Source organism: Tiliqua scincoides, chromosome 3 (genome assembly GCF_035046505.1).
Source record: "Tiliqua scincoides isolate rTilSci1 chromosome 3, rTilSci1.hap2, whole genome shotgun sequence".
NCBI classification, from domain to species: domain Eukaryota; kingdom Metazoa; phylum Chordata; class Lepidosauria; order Squamata; family Scincidae; genus Tiliqua; species Tiliqua scincoides.
The window spans coordinates 36,111,111-36,127,791 of NC_089823.1; the positions used below are offsets into that span (position 1 = coordinate 36,111,111).

General features: G+C 39.9%; 1 protein-coding gene across 1 annotated transcript; it reads left to right on the forward strand.

Moving 5' to 3' along the window:
* The first annotated feature begins 2,647 nt into the window (after positions 1-2,647).
* LNP1 (leukemia NUP98 fusion partner 1) lies at positions 2,648-10,572 on the forward strand. The gene is made up of 3 exons (XM_066621265.1): positions 2,648-2,797; positions 8,705-8,965; positions 10,420-10,572. Exons 1-3 carry the CDS (start codon positions 2,648-2,650, stop codon positions 10,570-10,572), a joined length of 564 nt encoding a protein of 187 aa, XP_066477362.1.
* Positions 10,573-16,681: the final 6,109 nt, after the last annotated feature.

Genomic DNA, 16,681 nt, shown 5'->3' on the forward strand with positions numbered 1-16,681 from the left:
AGCACACCTTCTGGCTATGCTGCTGCATACATGCAGGGTTGAATACAACCCACTGATTGCAATGGGAGTTATATTGAAGTGTTATCTGCACACATTGTGATTCATCAAGCTAAACAAAACCAACAAAGAGCCCAATCCTATCAAATTTTCGAGTACTGATGCAGCCTGCATCTTGAAGTGGGGGAACAGTCATGGAGGCCTCCTCAAGGTAAGGGAACATTTTCCTCCCCTTACCTTGAGGTTACCTTGAGGTTGCATTACAAGAGGATTGGGGCTGAAAAATTTGATAGGATTGGGCCCAAAGTGATGCATTTTGGCCCAGCAGGCCAAGCTCCCTTTTTACTAACATTTCTTGGTAGGCAAGGACAACAGAAAGCTTATTGAATCCCTGGTTGGCCTCCATACATTGTTGATGGGTTGCCAGATTGGAACCTGGAAAGTCACACTGTACCTTTAAATTCCCAGCAGGTGGGAACTTAACTGGGCAATGGCACTGTCTTTCACCTGGTTGGTTGGTCTTTCCTGCCTTCTGTAGTACACAATGCAGCAGATGGTGGAGGGAGGCAGAAAGAGCAAGGGGTAGAAACAGATAAAAGGAGGTGCAGCAACTGTAGCTGCTTCTGAGTTGTCTGTTTCATCTGGTAATGTAAAGGTGTCTCATAAGTAAAATTTTGTAATTGACTTTTTAGTTTCAGCAAAAATATTACCTTATGATTTTTTTTCCATTCTAATTTAAAAGTATAGCATCATTACCAGAGTTGCAATCCTAGTAATCTTACTAGTGGATTATAAACTGTTTTATCCTGGGTAAACATGTTTAGGATCAGAGTGCACCAAAGGGGCTTAACTGTGTAGTGGATTATACCACTCATTATAAAAGCATTTCTAATGTTGCTTTTCTGTAAAAACCTATCAGATTTTTGTTCTCTGAAGATAATGAATATGAAAAAAATGCGTATCTGGTGATTGCTGGTTTGTCCAGCAGACCAACTTGGAAACAAAACAAACAGGTAGTTGTTGATATTGACATTACTGAATCTGGGTCACTCACCTGAAATGGTGCTTCTGTTTGTTTGGCTGCAGCAATCAGTGGAGGGAGAGGATGGCTTTTTCCTGCTATTTTGTTGCCTGAAAGGTTCAATGGAGGGAGAAAAGTAGGATTTGTCATTGGGCAAGATGATGATGCATGTTTGCTTAAACTTCTGATTGGATGGGAGGGAGCAGCTGCTGTGATTGAGGAAGGTGCTAGTCTTGCTGGTATTTTCACTGGTGGAAGATGCACATTGACCATTGATGGTTTTCCTGGTGGTCTCAAAGGTGGAAGAGAAAAATCTGCTGTCGCATAGTCACCTGAGAAGCTCTCCTAAGAAAAATATTAAAAACTCATTTTTTATGTTGAATACTCAGTGAAATTTCTCCCCCCCCCCCTGTGAAAATTTGGGTGTTATTTACAACTGAAAACAAAAATAGAAATACTAACCATGGATAGACAATTAGTTTCTCTTTTTTTTACATTGCTTAAGGTAGTAGTTCTCATTGTATTTTATGGCAATGAATTCCACCAATTAACTATGCACTGGTGGAAAAAATGCAGTGTTTTGCTTGTCCGAAACATCCTACCAATGCTTTCTTTGATGACCCTAAATTCTTGTCTGATAGGTTGAAATGGGGAAACAGTCTGTTGAGCTGAAGTGGGGAAACAGTCTTATGTACATTTTTATGATTTCTTCCACTACAGAACACAAAGATAAATAGTTTGTAAATGTCTGACTGTGTATTTTGTTAGAGGTCAAATGTTTGTGTTTGCTGTTTGCAGTTTGGCCCTGATGATTTTACCAGAAAGAACTTAGATGCCCTTTAAGACAGAGTCATTTTAGTGCTGACTGGATCTTGCAGAGTATTTGTAATTGGGGCTTGCTCCTAGATCAATCTGGGGAATATTTCTACGTGACCGTCATTTACAAAGATCAGTTGATGTGCATCGGGACACACTGATTATTAAAAAGAAAAACGTAAACACGCGTGGCAAGCAGAAACCAAGTCTGCTGTTTCCTGCAGATCTAGGATGCAATTACTAGGCATTCTTAGCTAATCGAAATGCTAGAATGTTCTTGCAAAGAGAGCCTCTCTCTGCAGGTGAAATGTACAATCCAATATTAAAAGAGACACTGGAACAAAAGTTATTTATTTCCTAAAGTCAGTTAAGATCTGTACTGTGCTAGTTCCTGGACAGGGTCAATACATGGATTCTGCTCTTCTAAATTGCAAGCCAGATCCAAATCACAACCTGAACCTTCCAGGCATGTTATTGTGGGCAATTCTCCATTGATATTGACAGTTGGTGCACTCAGCAGCAAGGATATGAACTAGGCAACCCATTTCTCTTGTTACCCTGCAGGGTGTGTGACATTGGGAATTTCTGTAATGGAAAGGTTTGAAACAAGTAACCATTTTTAAAATAGATTACCAGGGTTCAACTTGTACATATATAGACAAGAGCAAGGACAGCACTAGCTTAATATATTCAATTGTAGTTTTTTCCATTTGAAAAAGGCAGTTTTTCTGCACTATTTCTTCATTTACTAGAACTTTTGCGTGGTCCTTGAATTCAGCAGTGCTGTTTCACATACATATTTCCCATCTGTACATGGACTATGAAGAGGATGATGATACCTCCTTTGCAAAATGGATGAGTAGTTTCTGGGGACACAATGTGGCAGATGAAAATGAAAGAGAGAGGAGAGCCTACAGGAAATGGCAGACAAGATCAATTGGTGAAAGGAGAGCCTCCCTACCGGTAAGATTATGAGTAGAGGAATGTGAAAAGAAAGGGGAAAAAATGGGGATGAGCGGGGAGAGTTTTTGAGAAAGAACTGTATAAATGGTGACCTGCATACTATGACTGAATATTTGCTGTTGTGCCGTTTTCCATCATATGCATAGCAAGTTATGAATAATCCATATTAGATCAAAATGACTATGTGCAGAGTGTGTCCACTATGCACCCCACTAGGAAGACAAGATAATGATACTGCTCATTTAGAATTGTTAAAAAATATATTCATTTTGCAAAGATCCAGCTATTTCTGTAAGCGTTAAAAAATTTTTATTGAGCTGGATGGTTTTTTGTGGTCTCCAGGTGGTCTTAATGTCTGGCTTTGGTTTATTTTCCACATTTTGCTTGATATAATTTAACAGGACAGTAAATAATCACTTTGCTGAACTGAGCAAGATCCAGCCCATCAAAATGGAGTCCTTTTCTGAATCAACTGGACTCTGACTATGGTTATCCCAGCACCGGTTATGTTAAGTCTTAATTGCTGTAATGTGCTTTACTTGGGGCTGCCTTTGAAGACCGCTTAGAAACTTCAGTTAGTACAGTATGTTGTTGTGGGAGGTCTGATCAGTGCCAGGTAATTTCACTACCTATGAAGTCATACTGCTGTTGTATCTGCTGCACTGGTTGCTGGTCCATTTGAGTGCAATTGAAAGTGCTGCTTGTTTAGGGCTTGAAATAGCTTAGGGCCAGGATACCTGAAAAATGCATCCCAGTGATGAAATGGCCCATCTCAAGGTCAGTTGGGGTTGGTCCTATATGTTATTGCTAGGCAATAAAGTCTAATGTGCTGCTGCTAAGCAAGGTTTGGAATTCACTGTGCTGGTATGTAGAATTCTCCCACTGCTATTATTCCAATGGCAGTCGAAAACCATTTTCTCTGATCTATGAGGTTTTGGGGTGGAGCGCGTGTGTGCGCGTTCTGCCGTCATGGGGTTGCCTTTTGCTATTTGTTTCTATTTATGCTGCTTTCATGATTTGTTATAACCAATTGTTATGGTTTAATTAGGTATTGTTCGTTTTAAGTTGTAGGCCACCCTGAGTGCCTTCCACTGAGAGGAAAAAAGCAGAATAAAAATATTTTAAATCAATAACATTCCCAGATATCCTTGGGAGCTTAAAAGAATCTGCATCCATTATTCAGAGGAATACTTCCTCTGAACATGGAAGTTCTACTGAGTTTTCATGGTCTTTCAAATGGACAGTAAAATGGCAGGAGGAAACTGCCAAATTCTTTATATCTAAAGCCACTCTTACTACTAGATCATGTTTTGTCCAAACATTTGCCCTCAGTTCCTTAATTTCCATTCCCAGTGTTTTTACTTGTACCATAGATGGTGTTATGTATGGTATTTCTCTATACTGTATCCATCCATAAACCTTTATTGGCATTAAACCTATACTGTATCTATGGAGCAATTGTTATCTTTATAAATAGCTATTAAAATCTTAAGAAATTTGTTTTTGGCTTCTTTTAACTAATTTTATGGTCTGTTTTCATATGTTCATAGTACTCGTGTGTAGTGGATTCAATTTATCGCCAGCTCTTTGCAAGAACTCCCATGAATTTTATGGCCTCCATCAATATATACAATATATAACTCTCAGTGTAATATAGCAAAGCCACAATCAAATTGTTATAGATCCTGTACTTCCATACATTCTCAGATGTCAACAGAGTTGCCTGCAAAGTGAGAAAGCACGCATATATTCATTGTACCAATTTTTGAGTAAAACCCTGCCACCACTTAAAAAATATATTGAGCTTCAAGTAACTAAAAACAACCAAGCACAAATAACCTGGATTTTATATAAATTCTAAGCACCCTTTATTTTAACAGTCTGGCTTTTTCAAACTCCGGCGGCTGCCCCAGCCCCATAGGATGCAGCAGCAGCCATTTCAGTACTGCTGCTCCTTATAGTGGCCCCATGGCATAGGACTGGGCTGTTAAAGCCTTACTGGGGCAAAAATCTGCTTGCTTATACAGATTACTATAAGCCTACAAGTTTATAGTGCCTTGTAGGCTGTCTTCCAGTACTTGGAACACTTGAAAAAACTCAAACAAGATCAACAGGAAGCAAAGTTAATGCTTTACAAAGCGCTATATGCCTGTAGGCTTATAGCAATCTGTATAAGCAAGCAGATTTTCACACCAGTGAGGCTTTAAAAGACGTTAATGGGCGCAATGGGGGGTGTCCCTGTATCAGCAGATAATTGAAACAGCAAATACAGAATCCGTGGATACGGTTGCCCACCTGCATGCTTAAACAAAAGAAGCATTTATGGAAAGAACCCAGAAAAAGACATACTGTTCAAACATTAAAAAATAAAAAACTCAAATTCTACTTGCCTATGAATGTAATAGCACTTCCCAAACTCCTACAAGGAAGTTGGGAGTGCTGTAAGTGTGAGCAGGGGAGGGGGGAAGGCAGCAACGTGATGCCCAGGATCGCACTGCTGCCGGGGGGCAAGGAGGGGGTTTTGCCAGCTTACCAGATGGAATGCTGGCCTCCTGGAGGTGTGGGGAGCCCTGCAGATGCTTCTGCAGGGCTTCCCAAGCCACTGTAATAGTAAAAAAAAAACTTGATTAAAAACCACTTCCTGTTCTCAATTTAAAACTGGAGGTGACTTTCTCCCCGTCTTTCCCTCTACCTGGAGCTTGGTGTGCACCTTCACTCCTCCACACTGCTCCTGTTTTGAATGAACAGGAACTCAGCATGCTGGGAGTGTGGATTGGCAGCCTGTGGATTTCCAGCATGATCAGTTCCTGTTCATTTGAAACCAGAATGATATAGAGAAGGGAAGTCCACTTGGTGCTTCATAAGAACTGGGCACAGGGCCTACCCAAGTCAACCTGCTCCTTCCCTATCTGGTGGTAACTGCCCCTTATCTAGTGATGGACCAGCCTCTTCCTATCCAGGGAAGGAAGATGACTCATGGAGGTGGGTGCCCCTGCCAATCTGCTACCTGAGGCACCTGCCTCAATTGGCCTCATGGATGGGTCAGCCCTGACCAGGTGGGTAGGAAGAGGCAATCTGGAGCTGCAGCAGCTTTTTCTTCTTCTTCCCATCTGGGGCAGGAATGTAGGGAGAAGGAGACTGCTGCTTTGAGCTTGAAGAAGATAAGACTGGTAGGCCAGAGAGGGTGATAGACAGACAGGCTGGGAGCTTATCAGTTTCCCATCCCTCCAATTTTGCTGCTCCACATATCAGTTTTAAGTCACTTTAAGACATGTCATCTTTAAGACAGTCCAGTCTGAAGATATAGTTTAATTAGCTATTGACAGTGGTTGAACAAATAAAAAGTATTTTGAGCAAAAGCCATATTTGCATAGAAGCCAATAACTCAGGCATTTAGATTTGGGCTGATACTTTTAAAGCTTACATTGAATGAAGGAGTGGTTCTGGGACAGGAAATATGGCTCCCCTTTGAATTCAAATGTTTGTTAAAATGGCATATTTCTACAATTGTTTTCACAACTCCTCTAAAGAACAATAATGAATATACCTTTATATTGAATCTCTTGACTGACAGAAGTAAAAAAAAGTGAACAAGATGGTAAAATAATGGTTTTATGTGGAGCTGAAATGGCTTTATGATAGCTACCTGTGGATCAAACACTAATAGCAGTATCAAAATCAGGACATTTTTGCAGCACAGACAAAAGACAGATGCCCCTCTTCTGTTGCAGGGGATGTCAAAGAAGCAATGGTTTGGTACAGTGGTCGTATCTATATTAGCAGAACAAAAATATTTTATGGGCTCTTGAGAGGATATTTATTTTAGAAATATTGCTAACCTGTTAGTTTAAGCTTGATATTTCACTGTTGTTTTTAGGAGACTTTTACTTTAAAGGAAAAAGTTTCATTTTAGAAACCCATCTCTTCACTGGAAACTGAAATTGTAGTTCTGAAGAAGTTTAATTACAAAGACAAGGACACAGTAGGAGACATATTAGTCTTCTGATTCCCTAGGCCAGTGCTTCTCACACATTTAGCACCGGGACCCACTTTTTAGAATGAGAATCTGTTGGGACCCCCTGAAAGTGATGTTATGATCGGAAGTGACATCATTAAGCAGGAAAATTTTTAACAATCCTAGGCTGTAATCCTGTCCACACTTACCCAGGAGTAAATCCCATTTACTATCATTGTTAAAAGAATGTACATAGTAGTAGCTTGTTAAAAGTACAGGTCTGTAACATTTCCCCAAATGCAGTCACATACCATGGTAGCATCAAGTCTAATGTATTAAGAATAAAATATTGAACTGAATGAGGACTCACCTGAAATTGGCTTACAACACACCTAGTGGGTCCTAACCCACAGTTTGAGAAACACTGCCCTAGGCTATTGATCAAAATGAATGGTCAGATACAAGGAAGCAGCAGAAGGAGCTGCCACTGAGAACATGGCACTCTGATGTTCTTGGTTCTGTCTTCAAAACCACAGAGCCTAGCCAAAAGATTAATAACGTATACTTTGTCTACTATGCTTTCAATGGATTACTGTACTATACATATCTCCAGAATGTCCTGGTTGGGTTATTCATGAAGTAGGTTCTGCTTAACAAAGAAGGAACAGGTAGCAAAGTTGTAAACAGTGAGGAAGATTGAAACATCCTGTTGTTTCTTCAGCACAACCGTTTTGAACACTGTTGCTCTGTGCCAACCAGCATATTTTCTTGCTTTCTCTTGGCCTCTAATTTTTCATTTGACTTGCAGTAAGGTAGAATAAAATAGGCAACATTTAAGTCAATATCCCCACTTTGCTGTCTCCATCTACTTATTTTCTTTGTTTGCTTTTTCCCCTAGTCTTCCCTCAATCCAGCACTTTTATTTGTATGAAGTGAAAAATGCTCTTTCATTGGGGGGGGGGGAGGCATTATCCACATTGAGGATAATGCCCCCAATATGTCCAAGGACAAAGTGATGGGGGACAGTACTGAAAGAAATATTAAGATTCAGTTTATCATTCTACCCCAAATACATGGTTATTTCTGGTAAATGCAAGCACTAGGATTCCTGGGTTAATGTAAGTAGCTAGCAATAGGGACTATATTTCTAGATAGATGTATTTAGGGAGTTAATCTTGTTGTTTTTGCTCTTTTTCACCTGTGATTGTAGTTTGTGTACTTTGCTCTTGAGTAGCATTCCAGTTCCCACAGCTGGATGTTTCTGGTTATTGTATCCATTTGGTCAAACATTTTCTTACTGTCCATCCAGCTGAGTTCAAGCATTTTCCATTAGCCTGCTTGTACTTTTTTCTACCTTGCTTCCTCATTTTGTTTAATCCTTTTTCTTTTGAATTTTTAATAAACTAGTTATATTTTGACTCCTTGCCTGCCTAGTAAATGGGTAATTCCGTAGGTTGTCATATGTGATCGCTTGCAGGCACTACTATGGTTTTGATTTCTGTGCTGTCCTGAGAGGGATTTTTTTTTTCAGGATGACCCTCCTCTGCCTGGTTTCTATAGCATGGGATGGTGGCAACAGGTAGAACTATCAGTTTCCTGCCATTCAGCTGCCGATCCAGTAAAAAGAGAATGGAGAGAAGTGTATGGTTGCTAATCACTAGGTGCTGCTTCCCTCAGCCTGCTCCCAGTAACTTCCCTGACAGTGTTTCTATTCTAAAATGATTGATGAATTTAAAAAACTGTTTTGATAAGCTTGATCTGTTTTATGGATTGTCCCACAGCATGTAGTACTAAACAAAATGCTGTAGAAACTCTTGAAGCATGTTTGACACATGGCTTGAAACATATTTGTGAGTTACTCCATGGCATAGAGTTGATAGGTTAAAAGAGAATTCATGAAGAGTACTTTACTTGTGATAGATTTGTTGAATAAAAGTTAATTCTTTTTTCAGGCCAAGCTTTCTTCCATCCACATGACAAGGCTTCATGCTTCTACAAAGACCCCCTCATCAGGCCACCTGAAGAGTTGCAAAGAATTGCAAAAAGACCAAGATACAAAATGCCATTGTCATATGAAGGCATGCAAAAAATCCTCAAATGGTAATTCTTCCCAGGGGACAAGTGGACCAAAGTGTCATTCAGACTCCATCCCGGAGTTTTCAGAATCATTTCAGAGGCAACTGCATTTCAAAAACAAGCGTTCAGTTTCTTTGGTAAGTAACAATTTTAAGTGGTATAAAACACATGGCATAAAACTGTAGATGTCAAATTAATGTTTGTGTGTGCTAAACTGGTTCCAAGTAGTGCTGTGGATTTAGTGCGAAATGTGTTTAAAACAGCCATTGCTTATGTAGTGCAGTCAGTTATATCACTCTCCGTTGGATAATTGTCTGAAAAAATTAGTTGGTCAAACTCAACCATGACAGCTAGCTATGAATGACTTCTTCAGATATCCAACGAGTTTTTTTTTCTTACCTGTAGGATAATATAGCTCTGATAACTTGTTTGTAATATTGAAATATCCACAGATTTAATGGACTTCAATTTGACAGACTCTAGAAATACAGGAATACCTTAGACTTTCATCTAGTTAGGGACTTGAGAATGGACGAAAGTAAAAAATGCACACATTTCAAAGCATAGCCTAGTCTATTGAATCCTATAAAAAGCGAAACTGAGCAACACATGCACGTTTACTTGTGATGAGTGAATGTGCCTTAGCTCTTTCTTTATGGAGAGCAGCTAGGCAGTTTGGAAACACATGACCACCCAGAAACATGGAGCTCAACGAATGCCTCCACCATAGTAAAAAAGATAAAGCTTGAGTTGCTGTGAAACATTTTTCTCATAAAGCTCAGTGGGTTTGGGGGGAAAACCCACATACATATTTAGGCTATCTGTGCTAAGGAGCAACATATTTGCAGAAAAAGAAGCAATTTTTCAGAAATCCCTCCTGTACAACCTTCAAACAAACACCATTATGGAGAGCAGCCTGCCTGCCTAGTAAACAGGCCAGATGGTTGAGAAAAAGATGGAGTCCTTCCTTTCCCCAAATCTCATCTTCAGAGCTTTTCTCCATTGCCATATCCTTCCACTTGCTCTCTGTCCAGTCCTGTTTGGGACTAAGGCTGGTTGGGGCAACCAAGTGGTATGAATGAAGGTAAGACAAAGGAGTCATGGGGTGCTCCAGTTAGCTGTACTGTCCTGTGCTTCACCCTGCCCCTCTCTCCTTTCCTACCTGGCTGCTTCCCTAAGTAGCTCAGCAGATGAGAGAGCGAGGAAGATAGTGGTAGTGGAGTCCACACCTGCCAATGCATATGCAAGAGTTCACACACCCCCAGCCCCGGGTGGGCAGCTTAAAGTTTGCAGGAGTGGTGGCTCTCTGACCCAATTTAGACATGAAGGATCTGCACCTGTCTGAACTACTAATGCTTTCTTTTCCACAGAGTCCTTTCTGTTGGTGATCAGTTCCCTTGCATGCTTAGAAAAATAATGCTTAGAAAATACCAATATAGTTTGACTCACAAATATGATCAACTTGTAGTAAGACTGATATGGAAGAGGTAGATAATTTCATTTTTATTCCATTTTCTTGAGATAAATTGTGGCCCTTGTTACAGGTGGGGGTGGGATTTAATTTTAACTGTCTGCATATTTTGTCTTTCAGGAACCTGAAGGAATGAAAGAAAGGCAAGAAAGAGAGAAACTGCATATTCCTCGGGGTAGGTCTCATAAGAAGATGGAAGAAAAGAAGGAGCCAAAGAGAAAGCAAGAAGAAGGAGAACACAGTGTGAAGCTCCCAACCGGAAAACATAGTTAATAATTCTATCATACAAGCACGAAGAGCTAATGTAATTAAATTATTATAGATTGACTTTTTTATTCAAACAGTTTGAGACAAATACTGAAATTTAGGTTTTGTTCCAGGATGGTAGATGTTAGCCAAAGTAGAACCAGGCCATAACCATTAAAATAAACATAATTATTCATTTGAAATTTTTTGGTTTGGCCTGTTGATATTTAAATGTGATTCATTAGTTTTTATCAAAACCAAAGTGAGCAGTTAAGTCAGATATAACTGCTCAGAGAGGGAGGGGGGCCTGTGTGCATGTATTAAAAAATAAATAGAATAATCCATGATTCTTCAAAGTCATGGGAAAGTAGATTTGGATAAAACCGGAATCTTAGACAAAGCTTAATGGCAAGCTTGTAAGAGAGAAAACCTCACCATACTAACACATCTGCACAGTTTCGTCCTTAGACTATTTCAGAGATAACAGAATAGTAGAACCAGTATATGCAAACATATACCAGTATATGCAAAAAAGCTGGATTTTCTCTTGGATACCATGTCAAACCATGGTGATTCTTTTCTGTTGCTTGTGTAAGTAACACACTTCTGATTTAAGTTATCTATATAAATATTTAATATTTATTAAATATAATGTTAAATAATACCCCAGTATAAATAAAAACATTATATTTTAAAGTATTGCAAAATTGGAATCACAAGTTTGCTGAATTCATCTAACATGGGTGCCCAAACCCTGGCCCAGGGGCCATTTGCAGCCCTCAGGGACTCCCACTCTGACCCGCGGGGAGCCCCCAGCCTCCAATGAGCTTCTGGCCCTCCAGAGACTTGTTGGAGCTCATACTGGCCCAACAAAACTGCTCTCAGCATGAGGGTGACTGTTCAACCTCTCGTATGATCTGTGGGGTGAAGGCTCCCTCCACTGCTTGCTGTTTCATGTCTGTGATGCAGCACTGTCTGCGAAGGAAAGGCTGGCCTTGCTTTGTGAAAGTCCTTTTATAGGCCTTGAGCTATTGCAAGACCTCCATTCATTCATATGTTCCAACTCTAATATATTCATTTATGTAAATTTATTCAAATTTTAAATGTAAATTAATTTTTTTCCCCAGCTCCCGACACAGTGTCAGAGAGATGATATGGCCCTCCTGCCAAAAAGTTTGGACACCTCTGATATAACACAACCACTTATCACAGCATTACTACTTACTATTCCTCTGTTGTTTTATTTCTTTTACTTTCTTATCTAGCTCCTCTCTTGGAACTAGTACACGTTTCCACCATGAGTCTTCCAACTCGCTTATCCTTCTTTCCAACATTCACTGCTCTCTCCAGAATTTACATGTCTTCTCAGGCCTATATGTGATGCTGGTAGCCCTGCAATTTTCCTCCTACAGTCCCTCCTTCCTAGACATTTTTCCCCCTCATGCTCATTTCCAGCACCTGAGCCCGGGTGAGAGAAGTATGAGCTGCATGGTTAAGGGAGCAGATAGAGTGAGAATTAAGAGTCTCCAACATTGTTCTTCTTTGCCTTTTATATAGCATCCTCCACCCCATACTTTATGCAAGAATGGGGCAGATCTGCATTTACAAACAAGGCTCTGTGCAGTGGTATCACTAGGGTTTGTGTCACCCAGTGCGGGAGGCCAGCGTGTCACCCCCATGATGGACCTCCTCTCATGCAGTGGGTGTGGCAATGTCCTTGGTGGCGGGCATAGTGATATACCATTGCCTAATCCTGCTGGGTTTTTTGGCTATACCTTTTGATAGAACACAGATATTTCAACATTTTTTTATTGTATCCTGCTGTAAATTACACATCCAATTGTATTATTCCTAATAACTGCAATTTTAGTGACTTTGGTTACTAGTGCGTGTCACCCACTGCAGCCCACACCCCCTAGCGATGCCACTAGCTCTGTGACTGTCATGTATTGCTTGGGTTTTAAGAGTAATTGACTGATCTCTGTTTTCATTGCATCAGTAGATTAGACTCCAAGAATGTTTCCCATGACCCCAAATAAGCAAGAAATCCATGCAGCTGGAGCAATGAAATTCACATGTAGTCCTTATTTGAAAAGGAAGAGAGAAAAGAGCATAGTGCTTTGCATTTCAAATTAGGCCATTTCAATTATGTCAGTTGAGAAGAAGTGAGATGGCTTTAGAATGGCTTCCCTTTAGTATTCCTTTGAGCCCATCAGTTATATGTCTATGAAATGTGATGAAACTTGCATCAAATAGCCCCTAAACAGCATTTGGCTAATAATCATGGAGAAGGAGGGGAGAATTAAGGTTGTTTGGAAGTCCTAATTGCGTTTCTTGGTTTTCATTTTGACTTTGTTTTTTTTTAACTTTGTCTTTATTTATTTTAGGTTTGATATGAATTAACTGAAAAGTTAACTCCAAGAGCATTATTGAACAAACACATTTTGATTCTGAGTTGTGATAAAAATTTGTTGGCACCTGTGTAAAATATTTCCCTTTTGCATAATATCTTGGGTTTTAATAAACACCAATTTAAAAATTAAACATGTTATCCAATTACAGTTGCTATTATTCTTTTAATTATAAGAATTTTTTGAATTCTTTTGAATTTTTTAAAATCAAAGCTAAAATTTTCAACTGTACTTAAGTTACTACTATCCCATCTTAACATAACTTCTGAAAAAGTGGCTTAGCATCACAGTCAAGGTAAAAAGATACTACTTTGAAAATTTGGTATCTTTTGTAAGACCAAGTTTTTATGTAGAGTTATGCCAACTTTCAAGTTATATACTTCCATCAAACTGAATGTAAAGCTATGTGTTGTTGAATGTTCATGTGACATTTATACTACAAAAGAAGTTCAACCTATGCTGAGATGACAGATACATTGTAAATTAGGTGAAGACTAGGAATGAAGTTAAATTAATTGTCCAAATAAATAAGAACATGGGTCAACTTGGCATTTCAAAGGAAGTACAATACATGAGCAATGATAGTTATCAGAGCCCACACTCATGGAGGTGGGAGAATTCTGTTAACACATTGGAGTGCTTTTGTGTACTATATATGTTCTGAAGACAAATGTTTTAAAAGAACACATGTAGTATCTGCTTTGAGCTGTTTTTCATGGTCACAGTATTTCCAAGGCAGCATATTTTAGTTTGTCAGTTCTTCAGAAATCACTGATGCCATCTGGTAGGTAACCTTTTCTAACTAAGGGCAAAAGCAGACAGAATATTGGTTATGTATTTGCTTCTTTCTCCCCTCTTTTATTTTGATAACCTTACAAGCCTCTTTTTCTTTCATTGGATACAGGATGTTTCAGGTACACTGCACTGGGTATTGGATAGTTCCCCGCTGACTCTCCAATCGATTATGCACATTTAACCACAGGCTAGTGAAATACATGAAGAGATGCTTAGGAATGCAATGAGTCAAAGCAGTGTAGGCATGATTTGCTCAGTCAAACAGTAGGAGACAGAGAAAGTAGAGCACATGTAATAATAGAACATGATATTCGCTCAAGAGGAACCACATGTAATTAATGTCACATCTGGTTTGACTCTCAAAACAAACTTTTCTACCTGAGTCTCTAGTTTTTGTATCAGCTGCTTAGTAGTTCTCTCCATTTTTCATAAGAGTGGGTTGCACTGGATTTTCAACTTGCCCGTCATACAGTTAATTCAGGAGGATTCAGATTCTGTTCCACAACCAGAAAACCTTCATTGCTCTCTCTTCATTGCTCATGGTGTCCTTCTCCAGGGTGAAGTAAAACAGGCAGATTGTTTCTTAGCTGACTTTAAAGAACAATTTTTTTTAAAGAAACCACAGAAGTGCTTATTTTCAGAAAGTCTAATTTCTGAAAATATGCAGCCATAGTCAACAAGATTTTATAGCATTAAACATGCAATGCTTAGTAGACCAACAAGTATTGCTTATAACAGGAGACAATTGTGGAATACCATTTAGAACACCAGGCAAACAGCTTGCGCTGGCTCAGGAGTGTCACAAACATGCCATGAAGTATATTTGTGACAACTCCAGAGGAGGCTGGGCCAGCACAAGGATGTGTGCCAGCCCATGGAAGCTAGATCCAGCTTTCACTGCGCCAAAATTAAGGCTGCACTGGCTGAGAGTGGCTGGAGCATGGAATTGAAGAAGGTAGCAGGAGGGTGGAATGGAGTGTTTGGGGGTGGGGGGAGGGAGGAGCAGGGATGGGAAAATTCAACATGGCTTGACTTGAGTTGAGTCACTGCCCCCCACAACTTGACTTGAAAAAGTCATAACAGGTGCACTTTGAGTTGCCCAGATATCCCTTTGTAACTCTAAAGGACTCAGGTCGAGTACCCCCCTTTAAAAAGCCTACCAGTGTTTTAAAAACAGGGCTGCCAGGGTGTGTGTGTGTGTGTGTGTGAGAGAGAGAGAGAGAGAGAGAGAGAGTTTAAAGACTCCCTTGCTACCCTGTCCCATCTGTAAAGTGGGCAAGAGGGGGTGGGAGGGACTGTGTGAGAACAGGAACAGAAGCAGCAAGAGGGAGGAGGGTTACGTGCAGCAGCTGCAAAGCATACCAGCGTGACCTGATTCTTTGCAGGTCTACTCAAAAGTAATCCCACTACAGCTGCTCATTCAGTGAGGTTTCCTCTGCCCAAGTAACAGCCATGCAGAGAAAAGCGTGATTGCTCAAAATCGCCTCTCTCCACCCAACTTCCCTGCCTCCTTTTGCTTCCTCCCTGGGGTTCTGCAGCCAGTCTTAAGGCAAGAACCTCCTTGAGCTCCACCTCCTGCATCCAGTGTTCATCTGTTCCTTCCTTTCTTCCTATCACAGACAGGCAAAAAGTCTGCTCCTGCCTCACCCCCTCCTATTAATTGCAAAAGGAAAACATTAACCCTTTCCTTGCCTCCTGGCTGGAACTTCCCTGCTGCTTGCCCAGTCTGAATGATGGCTCCACGAGGTTTTTCACACCGTAAAAACAGTAAGATACAGGCAGACTTGAGTCAGCATGCATGGGGATGAGTTGGGGGCCCCCTAACTCGAGTGTTTTTCAGAGTCTTCCAGAGTCAACTCATGAGATAACAAGTAATTGAAAAATGCATTTTCAACTACAGAGATGGTGCAGGTCTCAGGAGATTTATTGCAGAATAGAAAGCTTATGGAGGGGTAAGGGGATTTAAAACTCCTTTCTCCTCTGAATCTTCTAATCCCCACCCCCATACAGTGAGCTTCTTTTGTGCAGCTGCACTGGGGGGGGGGAGAATAGGACTGGGCTCTAAATTTAGGTAATGTGGAACCCACTGAGAATGTGGAGGGAAGAGGAGTGGCAAGGGTAACATGGGGATGAATCTGAGCATCTGAAGTTAAATGTATTTAGGATTCATTTCAGTTGAGGGGTGAAGAATGAGAGATTTTAGCAAGTTTGTCCTTATAGATCAGAAAGAATGAAGGATTTTTCCATCTAAGAATAAGAGATAAATGCACCTCTTCTCTGTTACATTTTAAACTCTTACAGCAACAGAGAAGATGATTCCTGAGTAATAAGTATTCACAAGTGATTCAGGAAGTAACTCACTGATAAGTCCAGAAAGATAACTGTAGATACTTCTTAAATCTGGTACCTTAGTAATTTCTATAGCTTATTTTCAAAAAACTACTTATTCCTGAAATTTTATAAATTCAGATTTTAGTAAATACAGTATATTGTAACTCTTTATTAGCTTGAGATTTTTTAGCTGACTAGAGTACGTCTACTCAGAATTACGCCCCACAGAATTCAATGGAACTTTTGCCAAGCTAAACAATTAGGATTGCAGCTTTAGTACATATAATTGGTGAGGTCTCTCTGTTTTATGGTACATATTAAGGGTCTTTAGGCAGGCATCAACCTATGGATTCCCCTAACTCCATGCTGTCATACAAAATGTATCCAAATACATCATTACCTTGTTCTTAAACAGTTTTTGTCTGAAGTCTCCTATCTCTATAACCCATCCTCATTGTTAAAGAGTTGTTGAGATATTCAAGTTCCTTGCTGCATCTGAGATAAAGATCATAGGAGGCCTGCATCAGCAGAATTATTAGATCAGCAGTGAGGTCATCAGACAATGAACTTGTACTAACATGACTTTTAAATTAAACTTG

Bases quoted from the DNA above. Each gene is read 5' to 3' on its own strand.
- LNP1 (XM_066621265.1), top strand. From the start codon at position 2,648: ATGGACTATGAAGAGGATGATGATACCTCCTTTGCAAAATGGATGAGT. The intron at 2,798-8,704 runs GTAAGATTATGA...TTCTTTTTTCAG, and splicing joins AAAGGAGAGCCTCCCTACCG to GCCAAGCTTTCTTCCATCCA. The intron at 8,966-10,419 runs GTAAGTAACAAT...TTTGTCTTTCAG, and splicing joins ACAAGCGTTCAGTTTCTTTG to GAACCTGAAGGAATGAAAGA.